Source organism: Bombyx mandarina, chromosome 01 (assembly GCF_030267445.1).
Source record: "Bombyx mandarina strain Sakado chromosome 01, ASM3026744v2".
NCBI classification, from domain to species: Eukaryota; Metazoa; Arthropoda; class Insecta; order Lepidoptera; family Bombycidae; genus Bombyx; species Bombyx mandarina.
In genome coordinates, this window is record NC_143208.1 from 3875584 (window position 1) to 3898543 (window position 22960).

General features: G+C 35.4%; 1 protein-coding gene and 1 pseudogene across 21 annotated transcripts in view; one reads left to right on the top strand and one right to left on the bottom strand.

The window, feature by feature from the left end:
* Mbs (Myosin binding subunit) overlaps positions 1-22960 on the bottom strand; it is a 93622-nt gene that overhangs the window by 16822 nt on the left and 53840 nt on the right. For 13 of the 21 annotated variants that reach the window (XM_089727387.1, XM_089727379.1, XM_089727348.1 and 10 more), the window contains 3 exons: positions 19514-19652; positions 18786-18937; positions 14738-14797 (listed from right to left, as the gene is read on the bottom strand). In XM_089727387.1, the coding sequence (XP_089583513.1) occupies positions 14738-14797; positions 18786-18937; positions 19514-19652 (351 nt within the window). The remainder of the gene's footprint in view (positions 1-14737; positions 14798-18785; positions 18938-19513; positions 19653-22960) is intronic. The other 8 variants (XM_089727391.1, XM_089727382.1, XM_089727357.1 and 5 more) reach the window with 1 other exon arrangement.
* LOC114247494 (U1 spliceosomal RNA) lies at positions 17982-18132 on the top strand (annotated as a pseudogene).

A 22960-nucleotide genomic window follows, 5' to 3' on the forward strand; every position in this document is an offset into this window, starting at 1 on the left:
AGAGAATAGTATTCAATGCTAAGCTTGTATTATGAAGTTTGTCTTATTTCATACGTGATAGAAAGCACTTTGGCATAGAAATCACACTAGGTGTGCACACTAGGATATCAGTATCAATCAGACAGCTTATAAATGCGTTTCGTAAATAATGCATGAAATTCAATTTTCAAAGCCGCAGACATTTTAATATCAGTCAGCACTACAGCGTTGCTCTGTAGAATCCACGATACGAAATTCCATGGATATTTGGGAGCTGGATTCATGCATATTTCACAGTCGTATTACTTTTTTGTATATATATTTTTTTAGTAAAAATGAATATTAAAATATACAAATTTACTCAAAACGTGTAAACGAATAGCAATTAAGAAAATGTTTACTTGTTTATCTAGACAAGCTTCGTTGAAGGCTGCTTTGCTCGCAACAATATTGTTTTTGAAACTTTATTAATTATAGTAGTTCATGTTTAATATAGAAACTGAGAAACGGTTATGGTGAAATTCAGATAGATAAGACAAAAAGACGCAGCAACGAAAAAATATTGTGGCAAAAATATAATTTATAGAAAAACAAAATTTTGTGAAGGCAATTGAATCTGAAAGAGCAACGGCACGATCAAAAACCCCACACGCAATATTCGACTACGGGTAAAATCATGATTTTCACAATTTCCTCTGACGTCACAGAACCTTCACTATTTACGAATATAAGATTGTCAATTTCTCTAACAAATATTCTGGATTGTAAAAGCATTTTTAATTTACCCTTTTTTAAGTTCATGTTTGAATGCGTGTGTGTGTGTGTGTGTGTGTGTGTGTGTGTGTGTGTGTGTTGTCGAAGAGAGTAACATATTTTTTTCTATACAAATTTCATCATATCAAACGAAAGAACAGAGGGAAATTGTGCTCCTATTGTTATAACGGTAACAATTTTATTTTGAATTTATTATTGCCCGTGTAATCATAAATTATGTTCACGTTCGTGAAGAATACTATATGTTTTAGAAGAAATTTCAGTCTACTCTAATTTAATGCTCATTTATAAACTGGATTAAAGCCAGTATTGTCGTGGTTTCGCTATTTATTGTTGTTCTTAAAACAATCGAAACAGTCGTTTTTAAATGTAGCGCTTTATTTATGAGACTTTTATAAATAGTTGATGATGAAACGAGTCGATCTATTTATACGTAACTGATTAATTTTTGCAAGGTTTAATAAATAAATAAAACAGACTTTTTACACAGATTGAAGTGAAGTGAAAACTTTTTACACAGAGTGGTTAAAACATTGAAGATGAACGAACGTATTTTACTTCTCACTCATGAAAAAAGATACAATTGTTTTATTTATTTATTTTACCAATACCAATTGGACCACTGACAATATTTACATGCCGCAAACAATTTAGGTACCGGTCGGCTTGAGGCTGGTTTCTGAGCCACGGCGGACCTTACCAAGGTACGAGCCGCATCTAGATAGGGTTGGTATGGTCGAAAGCTCTAGCGCCATTAGGGGTCAATATGCAGTACCTAGTCATGGGAGTGGTGAAGCTGCTACAAACGCCACACCGTGCTGTCGAACCATACTGCACTATCTCCTTCAAGACGTCACGCGTATGAGTGAGGATAACGCCCTGGAACCTGGAGGCGGGGGCACTCGATACTGATTGTCAGTGGAGAGCAAATCCACGTATCCGGAGCAGAAACGACGTTAAAGCTATTCTACACTCAGGTAACCTGCCGACCGTGGCGTTGGGGTCCAGTTGCACGGCAATGTCTAGCGATATCTTCCAGACCCAAACAAAACCTTGGATCCGCTAACGGTGGAAGGTTTATTTATTTATTTGCTACTCGATAATTTGCACACGCCGGTCGTGCTTCAATTAAAACCTATCCAAATTAGAGCTTACATTAAGAAAAATGAATTCCACGGTAGCTTGTTTAAGTGTTACTTACTTGTCACGAGAGAAATTTTAGAGCACGTTAAAATTGAACCTAATAGTATTGGCGTTAAAATTGAAATTACATGAATACAGTCTATTATTGATTTACGGGAACGTGTCTCGCAGTCGCTTCGTCTGCAGCAAGGGTTCAAAATACTTTAGTGACGCGAGGGCGTGTAAAAGTTCCTCGAATAATTCATGATAAACTTTGATCTTTTCAATTTATAATTAGATTTATTGAGACAGAACAAACTTTTTTAGATTTGTTCAGAAAATGATAAACAAATATGATAGAGTAAAATAAATTAGTAAATGTAATACAGCATTAAAATACTAACTAAAAAGCGATATCATTGTAATATGCAAATTATATGTAATTTTTAAAATATTTATTTGCATAGATGGGTGAATAAGCTCACGGTCCACGACGTAATTCTGCCACCTCGAGACATGAGGTCTATATCGCAATTGTATAGTATGACGGCTGACCCGTCAAACTGAAACGCATTACTGTATCTCGTTAAAAATAAGTAGGGCGGCGCTTTGTACCCGTGCGGGCTCAAACGACGCCGATGTGCTCAAATTTTCTAAAATTTGCCTGTTCAATTTTTATAAGACCGTTGTCTACGTCTTTCCTCCATCGTAGAAGTCATTCGTGAATATTTCGAAAAAATTGCACCTACCTGCGCTATACTACATACCGACATAATCGAATCGAAAACAAATATTACTCGCACTTTACTAAAGTTATTTAATGAAGTTTGAATTACAAAGAAATACCTTTTAACTATTTGTTTATACTTTTAGTAGTCTCCAGTGGAATAATAAACTGATCCTTTAGCCAGTGTAAGAACTTATTTTCGTTACAAAAATTCATTAGTTTTTTTTAGTTCAAATTTGTCGATCGTATCGCTCTACCTACAGAGTCGATTACTGTGTAACACAACTTCAACAACAACAAATACTAGTGCTCCCGCAGTCGAAATTCGACTATAGTTAATTGAAATTATAAGTTTGAACACTTCTATAATCAGATATTTCGCCAAAACTACACTATAGACAAATAATATTAAAGATAAACAACATTAACATATTCTCAATTTGACCACAGACTTTAAGCCATAACAAAAGTTTGACAATAAACAAAGAGTTTTTATATATGTGTGTATGTGTGTATTAAATACATGGGTGTGTGTGATGTTTTTTTTATTGATTTAATGTATTATTAATGGATAATTAAAAAAAATATATTAACATTCTGTACTCTTTCTCTATATGAGAATATAGAGAAAGAGAGAGAATATAGATATAAATGTGGGAAATTTCATACTCCTCCGTCCGCGCAATTTTCGTAAAAAGGGTTAAAAAGTTTTTGCTTCACGTATTAATATGTAGATATTTTACCAAAGAACAAGCTGATTTCGTGTATTTCTAAATACGTATCAGTTCGACCTTGGAAGCAGCCACACAAATAAGCTTCTCATGTCACTCAATGATATCGGCAGTGAATCACCCGCTAGGAGCGTTCGTGCGGAAATACGCAGATAGTGAACAGTCAACCAATTTACACTAATGATCGCGTGAAAACTATGACAAATAACAATTGATTTATTACATCTGTATTTATCATTAATTTTAGAAAAAAATTATCTGTTGATTGTTTGTGAATATATATCAAAACAGAGTGCAATCTCTGAGACAGAAGCCTGTCCTTGCCCAGTCCAGGATGGCCTATTCTTAATTGTATTTTCCTGCCACCAAATTTTCCAATCTAGTGCAAATACTTTTTTTTATTGCTTAGTTGGGTGAACGAGCTCACAGCCCACCCGGTGTTAACTGGTTTCTGGAGTCCATAGACATCTACAACGTAAATGGGCCACCCACCTTGAGATTGAAGTTCTAAGGTCTTACTATAGTTACAACAGCTGCCCTACCCTTCAAACCGAAACGTATTACTGCTTCACGGCAGAAATAGGCGGGGTGGTGATACCTACACAATACTCACAAGATGTCCAATCACCAGTATGATAAGATAAACTTAAATACGATAATAATTCAATATTAAAAAACTAACTTTCTTAGATTCGTCTTGAGTATCCCATTATTAATACGCCCTTTTAATATCACGTAAATAAATACGTCAGGAGTACTAACTGCATCGTCAGACAAACTTAATGTACACGAACAGAATCTGAATCGTTCGTTATCTATGGATCAAGTATAAATCGAGGGTTATATGAACTAAATTAAGCGTAACTTCAGAACTTTATAATTGAAACGTAGACGGATAAGTTCTCCGGCCGCCTGCGAGCTCGTCCCGGCAGCTTGTTTGTGTTTGCTTGCTACTCGTATAAATTTGAAATCACTCATACAATTTTAGACTAGCAAAATGGTACTGATTCACGGATTAATTGGACGAATAACATGCTACCGATTGAGAATTCCTTTTCCTTTTTCACGTGTTTTTACTGGTAGGACCTCTTGTGAGTCCGCGCGGGTAGGTACCACCGCCCTGCTTATTTCTGCCGTGAAGCAGTAATGCGTTTCGGTCTGAAGGGTAGGGCAGCCGTTGTGACTATACTGAGATCTTAGAACTTATATCTCAAGGTGGGTGGCGCATTTACGTTGTAGATGTCTATGGGCTCCAGTAATCACTTAACACCACATGGGCTGTGAGCTCGTTCACCCATCTAAGCAATAAAATAAAAACGTGTAAATTTATTGCCAAAACCATACATAGCGTATTTTACTTGCACCGACTTTTATCAATGGTCTCTCGATGGCATTTCGATTCATTCGGTTTTTTAATAAATTCAGTGAATTGAAATAACACATAAATTTTAAAACAGCCAAATTGGTAACGATACTTTCTGATTTACTTTTAGTAATACTTTATGTTACTACACTGCGTTTTTTAAAACACTTTTTCTTATTTAGTTGCAAATTAGTTTTTAAGTCTTTAAAGACATCCCATTATCGTATACAAATATAATATCGACAATTGCACAAGTATTGAAGACCGATGACAACGAAGTAATTTTATTTCTGTCTGCCTGATATCCTTAACCAGGATCATCAGAATGAATAATTTATTTTCCTAATTTGCTTTGCCTAATTTCCTACTTGCAATTAAAGCATTTCTTAACATATTTTTATTTTTAATACGTATTTTATTACCAATACCGAAAACACGAATGGATCGCGTAATTCGATTCTACGTCGGATACGGCATAAGGGAATTACAGACAGAAATAAATCAAAACAAAAATCTGACATCTCTTGCGTCCTGTACGTCTGCAACTAATAAATACAAACAATAATAAAAACAGTATGGAACCTAGTCAGATGATTGTGAAAGTTTAATTGCATGGGAGTCTGCAGAGGAAACACGGATAGATAGATCAATAAAGCCACAGACATATATTGCTTTTGATGCAGAGAAAACTTGACCGTTACGTGAATGCAGTATTTCAATGGGTACAGTATTAACAAGATGTCGTCTGCAATACGCTCATATGAATATTATTTTTATTCATTTCTTTATACAGAGTGCCTTTGAGTGAGTCTTTTGGTTAATTAGATACAAAGGGCCTAGATAGATAATTTCAGTTATTTTTTTCTCTAGATTGAAAGGAATGCCTTTATATTGATACCACCGCCCTAGTTGCGTTGAGTGGTAGTAGAGGTCAAAGATAATACACATGTGGGGATCTGTAGACACCACAAAGTGCACAGTCGACTTGCTTCGAGATAATCGGTAGGCAGCGGCTTGGCTCTGCACCTGGCATTGCTGAAGTCCATGGGCGACGGTAACCACTCACCATCAGGTGGGCCGTATGCTCGTCTGCCTACAGGGGCAATAAAAAAAAAGAAAAGATAAGGTAGTGGTTTCAATTATTTTACATGTTTGCATTTTTCTGTGTTTTTAAGTGTTAAAAATTGTTTTTGAGTCCATTCTAAATTCTCTCCTTGAAGGTATCATTATTTTATGTTTTATTTTGTGATATTAGTCAACTAATAAGATAATATAAATACTTTTTAGCCCTGAAAACTTCAAAGCGTGTCTAAATTTACACTTTACTGATGCACCGTATTATTTTTAGTGCATTTTACGTCTTATTTGCGTGTTCCGCAACACTGAATGTCGTTTGATGATGGAAAAATGTGTTTTGGCAAGAACATATTTCATGTTTTTTAGAGAGATCATTTCACGAAAAGCTTTTTAGTGTGAGTCAACACTGACTCAAAATGTGCACAATAAACAAGCGAATCGAAGGTATACCTAACAAATGCGTAAACTAAAAGAACTTACATATCTCATCTTTTATGAATGATAATTGTATGCCTGATATGTATTTTTTTATGAACATATCCAAGTTGATGTTAAAAAATCATTACACAATACAAAAATATATGTGAATTTAACAGAAAATATCTGTCAAATGAATTTAGACGTTCTGTCACAACAAGACTTCGGCAGTGGGAAAAGATATACACTAAAATGACCGAATTGTAGATAAAATGACAGTCCTTAGTCCGTTTGACCGTGTAAAATCATATTTCGTAGGAGATTACCAATACTAAACCAATTTTATTCCAGATTCGACCGCCACTTATTCCTAACAATGTTATTTCTATAACAGTCTGGATGGGTGTTCCCAAGTTAAAGGAATTGAAAATTGAATTTCAACCGTCTGTAGAGATGGTTAAATTGACATTATTATTGATAACATTATTGAATTTACGTTCAAGTAAAATTATACAAGATATTTTGAAAAGTTCGCATTTTAATACGCTTTTATTAGCTTCAGACGTATGTTTGTAACGGAATCTTTGAACATGATTTTGACCCATTCAAAGCGTCGGATTAACTCGACATTTGGTATACTTATTAAGGACCGATGATAATTCAATATTAAAAAAATTAAAAATATATATTGAAAATATTGAAAATCAACTAAAAAATTAAAAATAAATAATAGTTTAAAAAAACTAACAAAATACGCTTTTTATGGAAAATCCAACTAAAAAAGTAGAAAATAAATTTTAATTAATTTGAATTAAAAATAGTGTAAGAATAAATGATTTTATTGTAAAAAAAGCGTGGGTGCATGGTATCAGTAGTTATAAATATTTTATGAACATGAATTATATGAGTAGAAGGGTTATTTTGACAATATCCTGAAAAGCACCCATGCTTTTTTTACAATAAAATCATTTATTCTTACAATATTTTTAATTTAAACCTAAATCGCATAGCAAACGTTCTTCTCTCACGAAATTCATAATATACAATAAAATTTATTTTATTTTAGTGTTGTAGTGTTACGAGTGAAAACGAAGGTAATCTTTCAGCAGTGTTTCACGTCGTGGTGTAAATCGCTATTTAATTCGGCGGTCGGTTTGTCAAACGCGGTCAGTATGACGGATCGGTGGCGGTCAACGACTAAAATACTCACAGAGCATTGTTCGCTTACGTCAATAAGACGTACGGTCAGAGCTGTAAAATGGCGACGGATTTAATTAAACGTCTCTATGTTTGGCTATCAGCGGCGGATGTCGCTTGGTTATTAATTTCGAGGTGTGAGAAATAATAATTGGTGTATTAAATAGTGGAAAATATGGGTCTCTTGATATTATTATTACTATTCTATTTCCTAGATGGGTAAACGAGCATAAGAATCACATGATGTTAAGTGGTAGGTGAAGCCCATAGACGTCACAAATGCCACACTCGAGACACAAGTATCAATTGTATTGTATAACAGCTGCCCCACCATTCAAATCGAAACGCATAAATGCTTCGCAGCAGAAACACAATAGATAGGTATATAGATAGGATTACTCCACGTACCGATGCGAACTTACATTTTTATTACATTATATGGTCAGCATTTATGTTTCATAAATTCATCATAAATACTGTACAATCATATTTTTAAACTATTCGTAATCGTTTTTTAAACTCGCAAAACAAAATTTTCGAAAACACAGCATAATATTATTGAAGGAACGTTTTAGCGGCCAAAATATGAGGCGAAGCGAGACGCGTTACAGAATGATTAATTGGAAAGTTTACGGGAGCGTCGCCCGAATCAATCATCACAATTAATGTGTCAATAGTTTTTTAAAAACAAATCAATGTCAAACAAACTATATAGTATTATATTCTATGAAATAAGTGCTTGAAGATTTCCACGAGCCGATAACAAGCGTACCTTGAAATGAAATAAAACGAATACCGAAAGTGAATCAATTAAAACATTTAAAAAAGCATTTTATTTTTATGAATACTAGTGGTCCCGCAGTAGTCGAAATTCGACTATAATTAATTGTAATTATAAGTTTGAACATTATTATGGGTTACATTGTCAAAGACAATTATACTTATATAATCACATATTTCGCCAAGACTACACTATAGACAAATAATATTAAAGATAAACAATATTAACCTATTTTCAATTTGACCACAGACTTTAAGCATTAACTAAAGTTTGACAATAAGCAAAGAGTATATATATATATATACATATGTGTGTGTGTGTCAAATACATGGCGGTGTGTGTAATGTTTTCTTTATTGATTTAATGTATCTTATATGCAATATTTTTTAAAAATATTAGCATTGTGCACTCCTTCTCTATACTCTCTTTATGTGTGAGAAATTTCATACTTCTCCGTCCGCGCAATTTTCGTAATGAAGGGTACAAAGTTTTTGCTTCACGTATTAATATATAGATTTCTTTACAATTGAATAAGTCGAAATGTAGCAAGAGTTCCCGGTTCATGTGCTCAATATTACGTTTACATATTAGAGCGCAGCACTGATATATAAAGCTAATCCGGCTCAGCACTTGCACAAATTACCAAATTACATAATGGACCCGCATCGGAGTATATGGACCTGCTAACAATAAATATCGATGGGGTTGGATGTTCGGAACTCCGTCATCGAGAATAGCAAACAAGCATTAAGTGGCGAGTAATTATTCGGTCTAGTAGACAGGGCATAGACGTACGCGATGTTTGGTTCAGTTATACAAGTATTCAAATCATAATCTGATTTAGATGATTAAAGCATCAAATCCCGATATGTGTTATAAAAATATGAAGCGTTTGATTAATTCACGTAAAAATAAACACCACAACACTAGGAGCCTCCATAATATTCAAGATTATTTGTTTAACTTTGAAATACTGGAGAAGTATTTTAGGGGTGCTGTATATTAAAGATTTTTTTATTTGCAATTTATTATTGTAATCACTCATTGATAGAACTTATACTAAAAATGGAAAGGTATTAAACAATCAACTTCGAAGCTAAAAAAGTAAGAATTTAGATAGATATGTTATTCACTATCAAAATTATTGTTCTCGTTTAGTTATTGTGAGAGCTAGTATAAAAATTATAGCTGCTTGACTATATGTATAAATTATTGACTGTCTGTATTGTTGTAAATGAGAAAAGGCGGGTGTGCGATCTCAACTTTCCATTCCCACTACCTCCACCTATATATAATCTTTGTGCATCTGATAACTCATTATAGAGAAGACCAAAAAAGTTTTAACATGGAATTAGTTTGTTAAGTTAAAACAATTAAATACAATAGTGAAGCGAAAAACAAAACAATTGTAATTAAAATTGTTTTTATTTATTTTCGCAGTACAATTGACTGCGAAAATACATATCCGACATATTTTGACAATAAACATACGTTTGACATCAAACCGGGTCGCTGACGGCGTCTCTGACACGTTTATTAGGAAAAATGTCTAGACAGTAAATGATTAACGACTTCAGTCAATGAACGAATTCACTTCTGTACCGTGAAATGAATTCGATACTTCTCGGAAGATCACTTTTCTACGGATTCGTTTTTTTTTTTTACTCTTTCCATTAGTTATCTGGACTAAAAATATAAAATACATTAGAAGCAATAACACTTTGAATAGCTGATAAAATCGATATCCGATCGTATGACTTTTATGTCGTAACTTATCAAAATCACCTAAGTAAATGACGGCAATGAACAACTTTGTTAAGGGAATAAAGTTATAACAGATGCACAATATAGTCTTAGCTTCGTTAACAAATATATAAATTTATTAGCACGCTATAAATTAAAACGGTATGGTTTTCAATTTGAGCGTTTGAAATTAATCAAAGAGCATGTTAGTATCGTAATAACATTACTGTACATTACTTACGACATGAAAAGCGCTATTAAAAGCAGCGATGTTTCGAAAGTTTCGTGCATCAAAGTTCGAACATCCATTAATGTTTCCTTTGAAAGCGACAAAATAATTGAGGATGCAGTCGACTGAAAACCGCAGTTTCATACAAGCCAATCGAATTTCGTTCGAGGTAAATGCAAAACAAATTTGATTTCGTTACAGTGGCCAAAAATCCAGGTTTTATTTGGATTTTTTTTTATTTATTGAGCGGAGTGATATTTTTGAAGGTAAAATATTCATTTCAGGTTTCATTTATAAATCATAAAAGGAAGCGTACATGAATATTGTAACGAATATCGGTTGTAATGAGAATAAACAATTTTGCTTTATGTGAATATTCGATAATTAAATATTAATTAAAAGAAGCGTCTATATTTATAATGAAAATATAATGGGTTTTTTGAATAATACGTTCTTGGTGATTGCCGGATTGCGGTGCGACGCCGGTGACTCGTTGACAGGAGACTTTTTATTTTCATAGGGTGACTCCGTTAATGACGCCTCCCCTCTATCTTCTTTATACAAATATAAGAAAGAGCCCAATGGGAAATTCAGTTGAAAGCCTCGTGTAACCCTAGGCAATTCTGATATTCAATCCGGCTTAAATGTTTGTAAAATAACCGTTAAGCCTTACTGGTGGGCACCGGTAAATTAGGGAAACTTAGCTCTAATTATTACATTAATACGTGAAGCAAAACTTTGACCCCTTTTTACGAAAATTGCGCCGACGGAGGAGTATGAAATTCCTCTCACTTATAGAGAACATAGAGGAGTGCAGAATGTCAATATTTTTTTTTAAATTCTGCATAAAACTACTGCATAACTTATACTTCAAGGTGGGTGGCGCATTTACGTTGTGGATGTCTATGGGCTCCAGTAACCACTTAACACCAGGTGGGCTGTGAGCTCGTCCACCCATCTAAGCAATAAAAAAAAATACACTAAACCAATAAAAAAATAATTACACACACTGCCATGTATTTAACACACACACACGAATGCATACTATTTTTTATTGTCAAGCTTTTCTTATTGCTTATAGTCTGTGGTCAAATTGAGAAAAGATTAGATATTGTTTGTCTTTATTAATATTTGTCTAATCGTGTATATTTCCAATTTTTTAGTTGGATTTTCTATAAAAGCGTATTTGGTTAGTTTTTATTAAACTATTATTTACTTAAACATTAAATTGTTTGAGTTTTCTTAGTTACTTCCTATTGACTTTTCATAGTCTTTTACTTTTCATTTTTACATCTTTTTCGCTGCTGCACTCGTCGTATATCTATCTATTAAATCGCTCAATAATATGCCCGTTTCGGCTGTGAATCCTCAACAGTGCACGGTTTAATTTTGGTGCGTGCCTCCCGATTTACATATTCATTAAAACTAAGCCTGAGCACTCTCCGGTCTGGGGCCTAGGGGGAGGTTAGGTTCGAACAAACATGCTTTATCACAGCGATCGTGCCGAAGCGGTGGACTGCTAAGTAAACACATTGGTCTATGTTGATTTACTAAAGCAGAAAACGTTTTAAAATACGGGCTCTTCGGAAATTTAGTAGACTTTTTTGACGTTAATTATCAACTGCTGTCAACATATTTAATAACGTAGCTTGATAAGCATATGTTTTAAAAATGTAAAAATAAATCGAATTGAGATGAACAATAGCCGATGTAATTTCTGTTATTATTATATTGAGTCGGAACGTTAGTATACATATTTTTTTACAGAGGACGCGTGACCGGTGGACCACCTTTCGTATTAATCTAAATTAACAATTAACGACCATTTATCAAACGTCTTTATCGTGAATCATAGAAATTCGTTTGTCGATTTGAAAAGAAAAATAGTGATTTACAAAGTATTGCCTATTTGATCCCAAACATTTTTTTTTTTTTTTTTATTGCTTAGATGAGTGGACGAGCTCACAGCCCACCTGGTGTTAAGCGGTTACTGGAGCCCATAGACATCTACAACGTAAATGCGCCACCCACCTCGAGATGTAAGTTCTAAGGTCTCAATTATAGTTACAACGGCTGCCCCACCCTTCAAACCGAAACGCATTACTGCTTCACGGCAGAAATAGGCAGGGTGGTGGTACCTACCCGTGCGGACTCACAAGAGGTCCTACCACCAGTAATTACGCAAATTATAATTTTGCGGGTTTCATTTTTATTACACGATGTTATTCCTTCACCGTGGAAATCAATCGTGAACATTTGTTGAGTACGTATTTCATTAGAAAAATTGGTACCCGCCTGCGGGATTCGAACACCGGTGCATCGCTCAACACGAATGCACCGGACGTCTTATCCGTTAGGCCACGACGACTTCAAACATTGACTTCTATTGTATTCTAAAACAGATAGCGGCATTCAATTTGTGACGGAGTTCTGGAAACCTTCCGCGAGGTGGGCCACCAGCTCTTCGGTCATATAATGACACATAAGTACCTAAAAACCGGCACATGCTCACCGGCATGCGTTCGTTTCTTTGTATACCACTTTCTCACCATTATTTAAATTCACCTCTCACTTAGCTTTTTTCTGCAGATTGATATGGGTGCGGACGATTTTAGATATAATGAATAAAAAATTTGTTATATTCTTATATTTGTGTTTTATGGACCAGAAGATTAGGTGTTCTAATTTCTAGCTAAACAGAAAGCGCATGGCGACGAATGATGTCAAAGCTCGCGTGCCGTATTTTATTTTCTTTCTAATTTTGGCATGTATGACATTGTTGTTATGGAAAGAATTGAATACATCCTTTATGGTATTTACTTACTCTTATTATCTATAAAGGTATTTCATTACGACGGAAAAACATTTATAACAGTGAGTATATGTACTTAACAAAGTCTCATAATGAGGACATTTATCGTCGTATAAGAAAATTCTAAATATCATAATAATAATAATAATGGTTAACATAAACATGGTTTTTTTGGAACGAAATCATTTTTGAGTAAATATTTTTAATGATCATGTACGTTTCATTTGAATTATCAACGCACGTAACTTAAGAGCGGCCATATCATAATTGAACCTATATTACTCGCAGAACACCAAATATTTTAAAAGACGCCGTTCAACAGGATTTTTTCAGTCTACATTTAATCTGAACTGGAAAGAAACTATTCAATCACACAAATAACAAATAATTCATGTTGTGTAAAATTATATATCTTAACAAAAGCGGTCATAAATAATCTTTATAGGCTACGTACAAAGGACAAGTGGACTATTAAATCAGCCAAATAAAGAGTTTGCCGTACATATTAAGCATAACGTGGGTATTAATAATAAGGTTTTATTGTTGCGACAGGAGCCTGATATTCTAAGCATACAGTAGAAGGTCGAGTACCTAGTGCAAATTATGTTGGATTTCATCTAAACCAGATTAACTTAAGATATTCAATTAAAGGAAACTTCATTCTTAAGTTTTTCTTTTGTTGTTTAAATTTACATTTCATTCAAAATTTTTGCTATACATATTTGACGGAATGAGATATGGTGAGCGAATTTTAATTTACAAACGCTGAAGTATTTTTATATTTTGAGATTAAATTATTTATTCGTGGTTCAAAAACCAGGACGATAAATTTATTACTTGGATAAAGCGACGCGACACGATAACCCTCCTATCGTGACCGCCGCTAAATATGTATGTATATATCGGACGCTAGCGTGGTATGGACAAGTGATGCGTAGAGAGAAGATGCATGTATGTGACTAGGAGATGTATGGAAATAGTAGTGCAAGGTTGGCCGAAGAGGACATGGATGGAGTGTATGAACGACGATATGAGAGAGAGATAAGTGAGTGTTGAGATGACCGCTAACAGAAGAGAATTGAAGAGAATAATTAGCTGTGCCGACCCCACCTAGTGGGATAAGGTGGAGAAAAAGAAGAGAAGATATCCGACTCTGGCGACTTAACACCTTTATGCAAGCCATTGTCGTTCAAAACACAGCCCTCCGAATCTGATCTCGGTGGTTTTAGGCTCTTCAAGCACCGGTCACAGTTTTCATCGATCTCGTCGATTAGAAACAAGAATTTCAACGTGCGAATTAATCCATAGAGACACAGCCCACTGAGTTTCTTGACGCATCTTCTGAGTGAATGCAATTCCGATCCGGTGGTAGATTCAGAGAAGCACTGCTCTCGCTCTGTTAAGGTCAGTGTTAGCAACCCCCTCAGGTTGAGCCCGTGAGCTCACTCACCCGTCTCTGAGTAGTTGCAATAGCCTCTTAGTCTACCAACGTTTGGGTATGGAAAAATATACAAATTTAAGAAATAGCTACTAAGATTATAAACTTTCCCCTTCACTTTTTATATAAAATTCTGTTCTCCTTTAAGAAACGTTAGCTTAGTTTAAATAAATGCATATTATATAATACTGTTCTTATTTAAAAAAAAAAGGTACGTATTATAATTTTATCAAATCTGTAATATTTAAATGAGATCATCTGAAAACACAGTACACATTTGTATGCAAAGTAATAAAATACAATCAATAGATCATATTAGAATGTTGTGATACTGTTAAAGCTCCTACCTGTGCGGTATCGGTGTCTCCGTCGCCTTCGCTGCCCCCGCCGCGGTCGTTCACAATGTCCTAGCGAACAAACAAATACTTATTTGATACTTTATCACAATGACAAAATAAATTTTTTAGTTATTTATTTGTATTATTTACCATATCATCACATCGAAAGCTAAATTAATAAAATCAGTACTGACTAAGGGCATAACCAAAAAATCTCAGTATCTTGGTGATAGGGTTGACCTAAGAAGAGCGTGCTCTCATAATCTAGTTATACCTATGATCGATTTTCAAAATCAAATAAAATTGGCATTCATTTAACAGACTGGAAGTTGTCAATAATCTTGATCGACGCGGGTCGATGTAGAGGCGTTGGTGCTCTGTTTTGTATCGGGCGTCGAAGTTATCTAACAGATAGTTCGTGACAGCCCGCTTCCAGAGCAGAGTTCCTCTCCTAATGCATCGAACCACTGCACTAATCGATAATGCGTTTCCAAAGATATCCTTACTATATACAATACGGTTTCTAAGTGGTATGACATATCTTTTTCAAAACTAAGTTCAAGTATACAGTGGTAAGCACAGATTCGGCTATGTCTCCAACGTTACATTTATTCAAGAGCGACGGTAAGAAAATCGTTTAAGTAAGCTATAAACTCGTCTGCCTTCGGTGGCAATAATAGAAAACAAAGGCACGTGACTCGAAGAATTAACACAACACAACGACGGAGAAGAAATTCAATCGACTTCACTTTGTATTGTCACTAAAGAATAGTTTATCTTTGTTTAAGAAACAAGTAATCGCTGCAGGAATAAGACATGAGACAATTGAAAACGCGCTCTTTTTTTATTCAATTTAATTAAGTGCTGCTTTTTTTATCAATTTACAGAAACATAATATATATCTTAAGAACGAAGACTAATAAATTATTACGAAGGCTTTGCGACTTCTAGACCTAAGCTTCGAATACTGCCTATATTATATTCATTCAAAAACAAAACAAAAAAGGGACTTTAAGAAAACAATTGCTCCGTTTTGATTTCATAATTTTTTTCCAGTTGAACGACATTTAGACGAGTATTAATTAAGCAGAGCACACAAACATAATTAATAATTTATTTCCACATCTATGTTTCTAAGACTAGTTAAGCAAAAACAAGGGATCTAAAGACCAAACTCGTTGAGATTACTTTTTAATATCATTTTAAAAGCAAGAATAACCCAAACAAACATTCGTATTGTTTCGTCAAAATGGAACGTACTGTTGCTTCTAAAAGGTATTAAAGACGGACTATATTAAACTAAAAAGTTAACTAAAAGACTAAAGAGTTAGAACGGATCGATTTTAATGAGACTTTTTATAATATTTATTCAGGATCGCGTAAGAAGTTCTATTCACTCGTATCGAGGAATGGTTAGGTATTCGGTGTTAATAATACAATAAGTATTGTATTATTTGAAAACCAATGAGTATTACAATAAAAAAAAAGTGCGTGCGTACAAAGTACACATGTAAGAAGTGAAATTTTATAGGCGAACTAATTTATAAGTCTTGCTTATATTTATACAAATCTCAAACTTTAGATTTCCGAGACTTAGAGGAAGGATACAAGGAAGATATGTTCCCGCTAAAAGTCTGTCAAATGTCAATCTCAAACCTCAGTGTTGACAGTCACATTATGTTTAGATTTCTAAATTGTAAATGACTAATATTTTGCCAATTGAATTGACTAATTTAATTTCATGCTATTTGATTAATGTTCCAAATTCTTTTCATTTCATTTCAATTCCTATTAACATTTTTCACAAAAAAATTATAAAATATTAGGCTGTATGGTATGATACATATTTTGCCTTTCCAGTTGAAAAAATACAACAACTACTACTACTGACATTTGACAAGTACTTAATTTCAATAGTAGTTTGATGTCACTTCCGTTGCATACCTGCGTGACGTTCTGTAAAAATTTAACCCTCATGCGCCCCTAAAGAAGTTTCACTTCAAAAATGACATAGGGTATTGAAATCAAGGCCGTATTTTGAGTGCGTTTTCATTCTACTAATTTCTGCTGAAATGAAAACATACGTTTAGATTTTAAGGTTCGGAACAGTCATTATTACTATACAACTTAGGCTTCGTGTATCAAGGTGGCTTATCCTTTCTGTTCAAGTCTACAAAAATTATTTTATTTTTATTTCGTCTACCAGAAATGGAATCGGACAGATTAACCCTGCTTTTTTTTTTTTGTTTTGTACGTTTTTTCCTGCAATTTCCAATTACAAAATATAACGATTGTCTATTTACTGTTTCGGCTACATCAACTAACAAAGGGTAAACAGTTGTCGGACTTCAAATGGAATGTTATATCTGTTGCAAAATAAAAGGTTGCCCTATGAAAACAATTCGTTGTTTATGGTAGGGGATCGGTTACTAATTGTTGTTTAGACTACGGGACCAGGCCCGACCGTGGGTGGGATTAAATGAATATCACGAGCTACTAAGAAAATACATTAGTGCGAAAACCTGTAGTCTCATCAAACATACGTAAGAACACGTAGGTCTGAGTAAAGAAAAAAAAATCTCAACAATATTTTTATTTTCGTATTAAAATGTGACTGGCCTTTATTATTTTTAGTCGTAAAATATGTGTGGATAGATATTTGAAACGGCGAAAAAAAAAAGGACTAAACGCGTGTAATTTTAGATCGTTCCTTCGTCTTATAAAAATTAAAGTTAATGCGAAGAATACGCAAACAGACATGACAGTTATGGATGGGTAGTATATATCATAGAGTATTAAAATATTTACTCTAGTGTGAGAGGGAAAAGAAATCAATCAGTTTAGAACAACAAATTGTTTACTGCCTTTTTTGTAGACCGGCTTTAGAAATCTACACCTGTAATAGCTGTCAACTTGAGCTATTAATATGTATTACTTTAGTTTTATTTGTCTGTATTTTTTAATTCAAATCAGTTGACTTTAAACAAAATACATTAATGTATCGAACGAAATAAAAACATGTTCTTATAATATAGACAATTTAAGGGAGGTTAAATGAGATTTTTACACCATACAATCGGAAGTGCTACAAAAATGAAGTAGGTAAGTAATTCTTCTATTTTATGTTCTACAGTGCTTATCACTTACTGCATTTAGCGGATTGGCTGTACTAATTACGAAATGTATTTAATAATTATATGTTACTTATTGTATGGAAATCTTTGTTTTTTTTAAATATATTTTTATTACCTAGACACGTACGTTAGGGGATACAGTAATCAAGTAGGCGGTTCCCCCAGGGAGAGGCCGCTCCACTGCACTGCGGAGTGGTTGACCCTTGCGATTATCCCTAATGCGGATAGCTCGGACGCGTCATTTTTGGTAGTGGGGACGCGCTGTCCCCTGTGCCTTTTCATGAGTTCTGTCTCTTGCGAGGTTCGGACATAGCTTGTTGAACGACAGGAGGTTTTAGTCAGTTCAACTCTGACACGCCCCGCCCTCCATCCCCAGTGGAGAGCGGAAGTCCGGCGATTTCATACTCACCAAAAAAAAAACACGTACGTAGAACGAGACCAAGATTCTGAAGTGGTTACGGAAGCACATGGACGCTACAACGTAAATATATCGTCACAAACGGCTATCCCACGCTTCAGACCGGCACGTAATAAGTATGGCGGTACTTAGCCCGTGCGAGCTCCCAAGACGCGTCACTGCACATACATTTTACGAAAGCAAGTGAGTATGAACAAGTCCCGTGTCACTTTGCCCTAAGCACGTCCTTACGAATCCTCCCGATTCACTAACGATGCTTTTAGGTACCTCAAGCATCGCTTATCGTTCTCGTCGAACCTGTCGCTTACGACGAAGGGCACGACGAGTAAATTAACCTAAATACACAGCCCACTGAGTTTCTCGCCGGATCTTCTCAGTGGGTCGCGTTTCCGGTCCGGTGGTAGATTCTGCGAAGCACTGCTCTTGCTAGGGCCAGTGTTAACAACACTCCCGGCTTGAGCCCCGTGAGCTCACCTATTAGTTCGGTGAATCTAGTGTCACTTACGTCCATATCCACATGTCCGACGCCGGTCGACCGTCTCTTCGGCCTGCGTCGACGCTGTATGACATTGAGCGCCGCCTGCGTGCTGGCAGGCGAGGCGTTACTCGACTTGCTCTCCGTACTGCTTTCTCTGTCTTTCTCCTCTTCAACTTCTGCTAAAAGAAAAATAATGTATACTAATATATAAATCTATAGTAGTTTTTACGGATGTTTACGGATATTCATAGCAGTATAGGAACTCCTTATAGCTGTAACTTGCTTATCTAATGAGCAAGGTTTCGCAGACCAAAAGTGTTTTTTCTATGTCACAGTTAATACCATATCAAAAAATCAAAACAGTTAATTGTATGGCGTTATGAAACCAAGTTAAGTTTGAGACTAGAGGCAGTTACCGACGGAACCTCTCAGCAGCTCAAATGGAGTCGGATCATGGCGTCTCTTGCTATTACGTTTTTTTTTTATTGCTTAGATGGGTGGACGAGCTCACAGCTCACTTGGTGTTAAGTGGTTACTGGAGCCCATAGACATCTACAACGTAAATGCGCCACCCACCTTGAGATATAAGTTCTAAAGTCTCAAGTATAGTTACAACGGCTGCCCGACCCCTCAAACCGAAACGCATTACTGCTTCACGGCAGAAATAGGCAGGGCGGTGGTACCTACCCGCGCGGTCTCACAAGAGGTCCCACCACCAGTAACGTGTACCTGAAACCCAACAAATGCCAACGTACCGGTGCGGTTGTCTTCTTTAGTTGCGGCGGCCGTCGTGGCGTTCGTCGATGCTGACGGAGGTCGACGCAGCGGCAGAGTGACCGTCGCTTCAGCTGCCCCCGACCGAGGCGACGCTCTACCGGCGTCCTCCAGCTCGAACTACACCAAACGCGAATCGAAACACACGTATTTATACAATAAAACACCGACAAATCGATCCTATTAATAACGTTAAGCGTTATTCGAACAGCATCGCGAGTGTGAATTTCGCGAGTTACGGTGCAAACAAAATATAGCTTTAAAACGAAAGGGCGTTAAGGGTGGACGTTCATAAAAAAAAAAAATACCTTTCTAACTATTTTAAAAATAACCCAATAAATTCAAAAGTCTATAAATGAAAAGCGATGTCTGTATTAAACTACAAAGCCGTTGTTAATGAATTCAAATCGCCGTGGTATCATTGAGACTGATCTATTTACGTATTCAGGGTGTGAGAGACAACGAAAGCCTAATAGAATACGGCTAAAAGTTATTTAAACCTAACTTAATTCAAAACAAAATACTACATAGTCGTTTTCTATACTAATATTATAAAGAGGAAAGATTTGTTTGTTTGTTTGTTTCGAATAGGCTCCTAAACTACTGGACCGATTTGAAAAATTCTTTTGCCATTAGAAGCCGACACTGTCCCTGATGAACATAGGCTACTTTTTTAATTATTTTTTTTTGGTTTCATGTGTGTTTTAATGTTTCCGAAGCGAAGCGAGGGCGGGTCGCTAGTATTGTAATATATTGATTGCGTTTTTAGTACGTATGTAAAAAATGGAAAAGTTCACGGTTCACCTCGATGTAACGTGGCTACCGGAACCTTTAAAGCATCACAATATGAATTCCACTATCCGCCTAGACCTCACGTCTGTATCTCAATTGTATAGAATAACGGCTGCCTCGCACTTTAAACCTTTGAGGTCCAATGTCCACACGTATGGGACATGTAGTCTTACATTACATTAGGACCGCAAAGGCTTAAAGCAGAATGGATGGCTACTTCGCAACACAAGTAGAAAAGATGTTGGTACCTTATAACGTGTTCTACCGTAAATTATGATTACCGATCGCAATTAGCTAGTAGGTATCAACGCTTCTGTCTTAAGAAGTCCTTAGTCGCTTTCTACCACACTCACGGGAAGAGATTATTCTAAGCACAGCCAAATGAACCAGTGGCTCGGTCGTGTTTCTGGTATTAGACAAGTCGCTGTACGACAGTATCCACTAGCCCTCGGGGTTCGTGGTCAAAAATTATGGTATTTATCAATGATTTGTATCTCAAATCACTTTACGATACCATTTTTATTAAATTTAAATTAGTGTTAACGTTAATACATTAAGGTTAATTTCAAAGTCAAAGCCCGCAATAATCAGTGCAAATTCAAGAACAATATACCCCTTAACAAACAATTGGAATACATTGTTGCTGGTACGGTGCACCGGAAATCTCGTTGTATTTTGATCCTTACAAGAAATAATTGAGATCGTTTCCATAATAACAGCCGTCAGTGTTTCAATGTTAATTATCTTCACGACAAACACTTTGATAAAGATTAGGCAGAGTTAGTTACAAACTTTTCTATTTTACAATCTGATCGAAAACGTATTTTTTTTTAATTCACAACTCAGGATAATAAAATTTTGCTGATGCATTTACCTTGCCATAAGAAAGATAGTTTGCCTTAGTTTTATCTATACCTGTACACTAAATAAATAATAATAATATATTTATTTTTTGTTTCCAATAATTCACAGCTGTTAGTGTTATTCATAGATGTTAGTAAACGACTTTCCGCAGGGTTGGCTAGCCGTCACACAATCAAATTCTTCTTATTTCGATCTCATGTTTCAAGGAGTGTGGCGGCATTCACGTTGTGACATCTACGGGTTCCGGTAACCTTAGGATAAGCTTCAACTAGGGTGACGATTTTAGGTTATCAAGTGAATCGAATCCAGTATTAAGTTTAGAAAAAAACGTGCATGCATTCACGGAACGTTTAAAAAACTGTCGGTATCGTAAGCATATATTTGTATTATCGCGGCGAATCCATCGAGTTCCAGTGGTAACAGACAGTAAACAGATTTGTCTCCTTCTAACATCTTACACGCAGGCTTCAGTCTGTGTCTTGTCATAACTATCGCAACTCTGTGTTTATGATTTTATGTCAGATAGTCGCGAAAGTTTAAAACAATAGGTATAAGTTACTTAATAAATCATGTAAGGAAAATTGCAATATTTTATAACCCTGATTTGACTATGACGAAAAAAAAAATTATGTATTGTGTCGTGGGACACCGGATAGGAAAGAAGATCCTTATTATAAAAATATTAATTTAAAGTTCTATTCGAGGTATAAAGAAAATAAAACTGGAGATTTCGCAACAACCCACGGTCATTCGGTAACGTGCGAACTTATTGTGGTACACTTCATTCACGGTTGTTTGCATAAGAGTTAGTGCGCAAGGCGCAAACGAACGCTCTCAAATCGTGGTCAATTAATGATAAAAAAATATGTAATTTTTTGTACGTTATTACAAAGTTAAGTCGTACACTGTGTGCATTACTAATAAAAATCTTACGTTACGGACGTTTTTCCCCGGTTAGGGTACCCCTCCGCATCGTCCCATAAGGAACTTCGTTCCAAAAGTGTATGTAACGAACACTAAGAGCACACAGGCACCAACCAAAGTTAATGTTTTATTATGTTTATTTTTTAGTTCAGGCATTCCTATACATACGTAGAATAATTATGATTATTATATGAAATACACAGATGCGTATGTAACTAAAGGTACAACAAGCAAATGAAAAATAAATTCAATAAAGTAATGAGTGTGTTTTGAACGAATTTTGTAACCGATTACAATCGTCATGCTAAAATGTACCTAGTCAGGTCATAAGTATTGTCACACAGTAAAAACTTTTCTTTTAGAATGCTGGCCACAAAAAAATTTATTGAACCCGAATTTCGAATTGTTCATGAAAATAAAAATAGTATACATATAGAATTTTACTCATTTTTAAATACGGAGTGGACGCTTAAAGAAGACCGTGTTGCAGTTATTGCGTTGCATCGTTGCGGTTACACGCCAATTCAAATTTTTAACATACTGAAAATTTTGAATATAACCAAAAGATTCGTTTATCGTACCATCAAACGATACAATGAAGACTCTAGTGTAGATGACAGGTCAAGAAGTGGTCGCCCTCGGTCTGTTAGGATTCCAGCAGTGATAAAAGCTGTGAAGGCGCGAATTCAAAGAAATCCCAAACGTAAGCAGAAACTGTTGGCCCTTCAGATGGGGTTAAGCAGAACCACGGTGAAAAGGGTGTTAAATGAAGACTTAGGGCTTCGGGCATATCGAAGAAAAACAGGAAATCGTTTGAATGCTCGTCTAATGGACCTGAGACTGAAGAG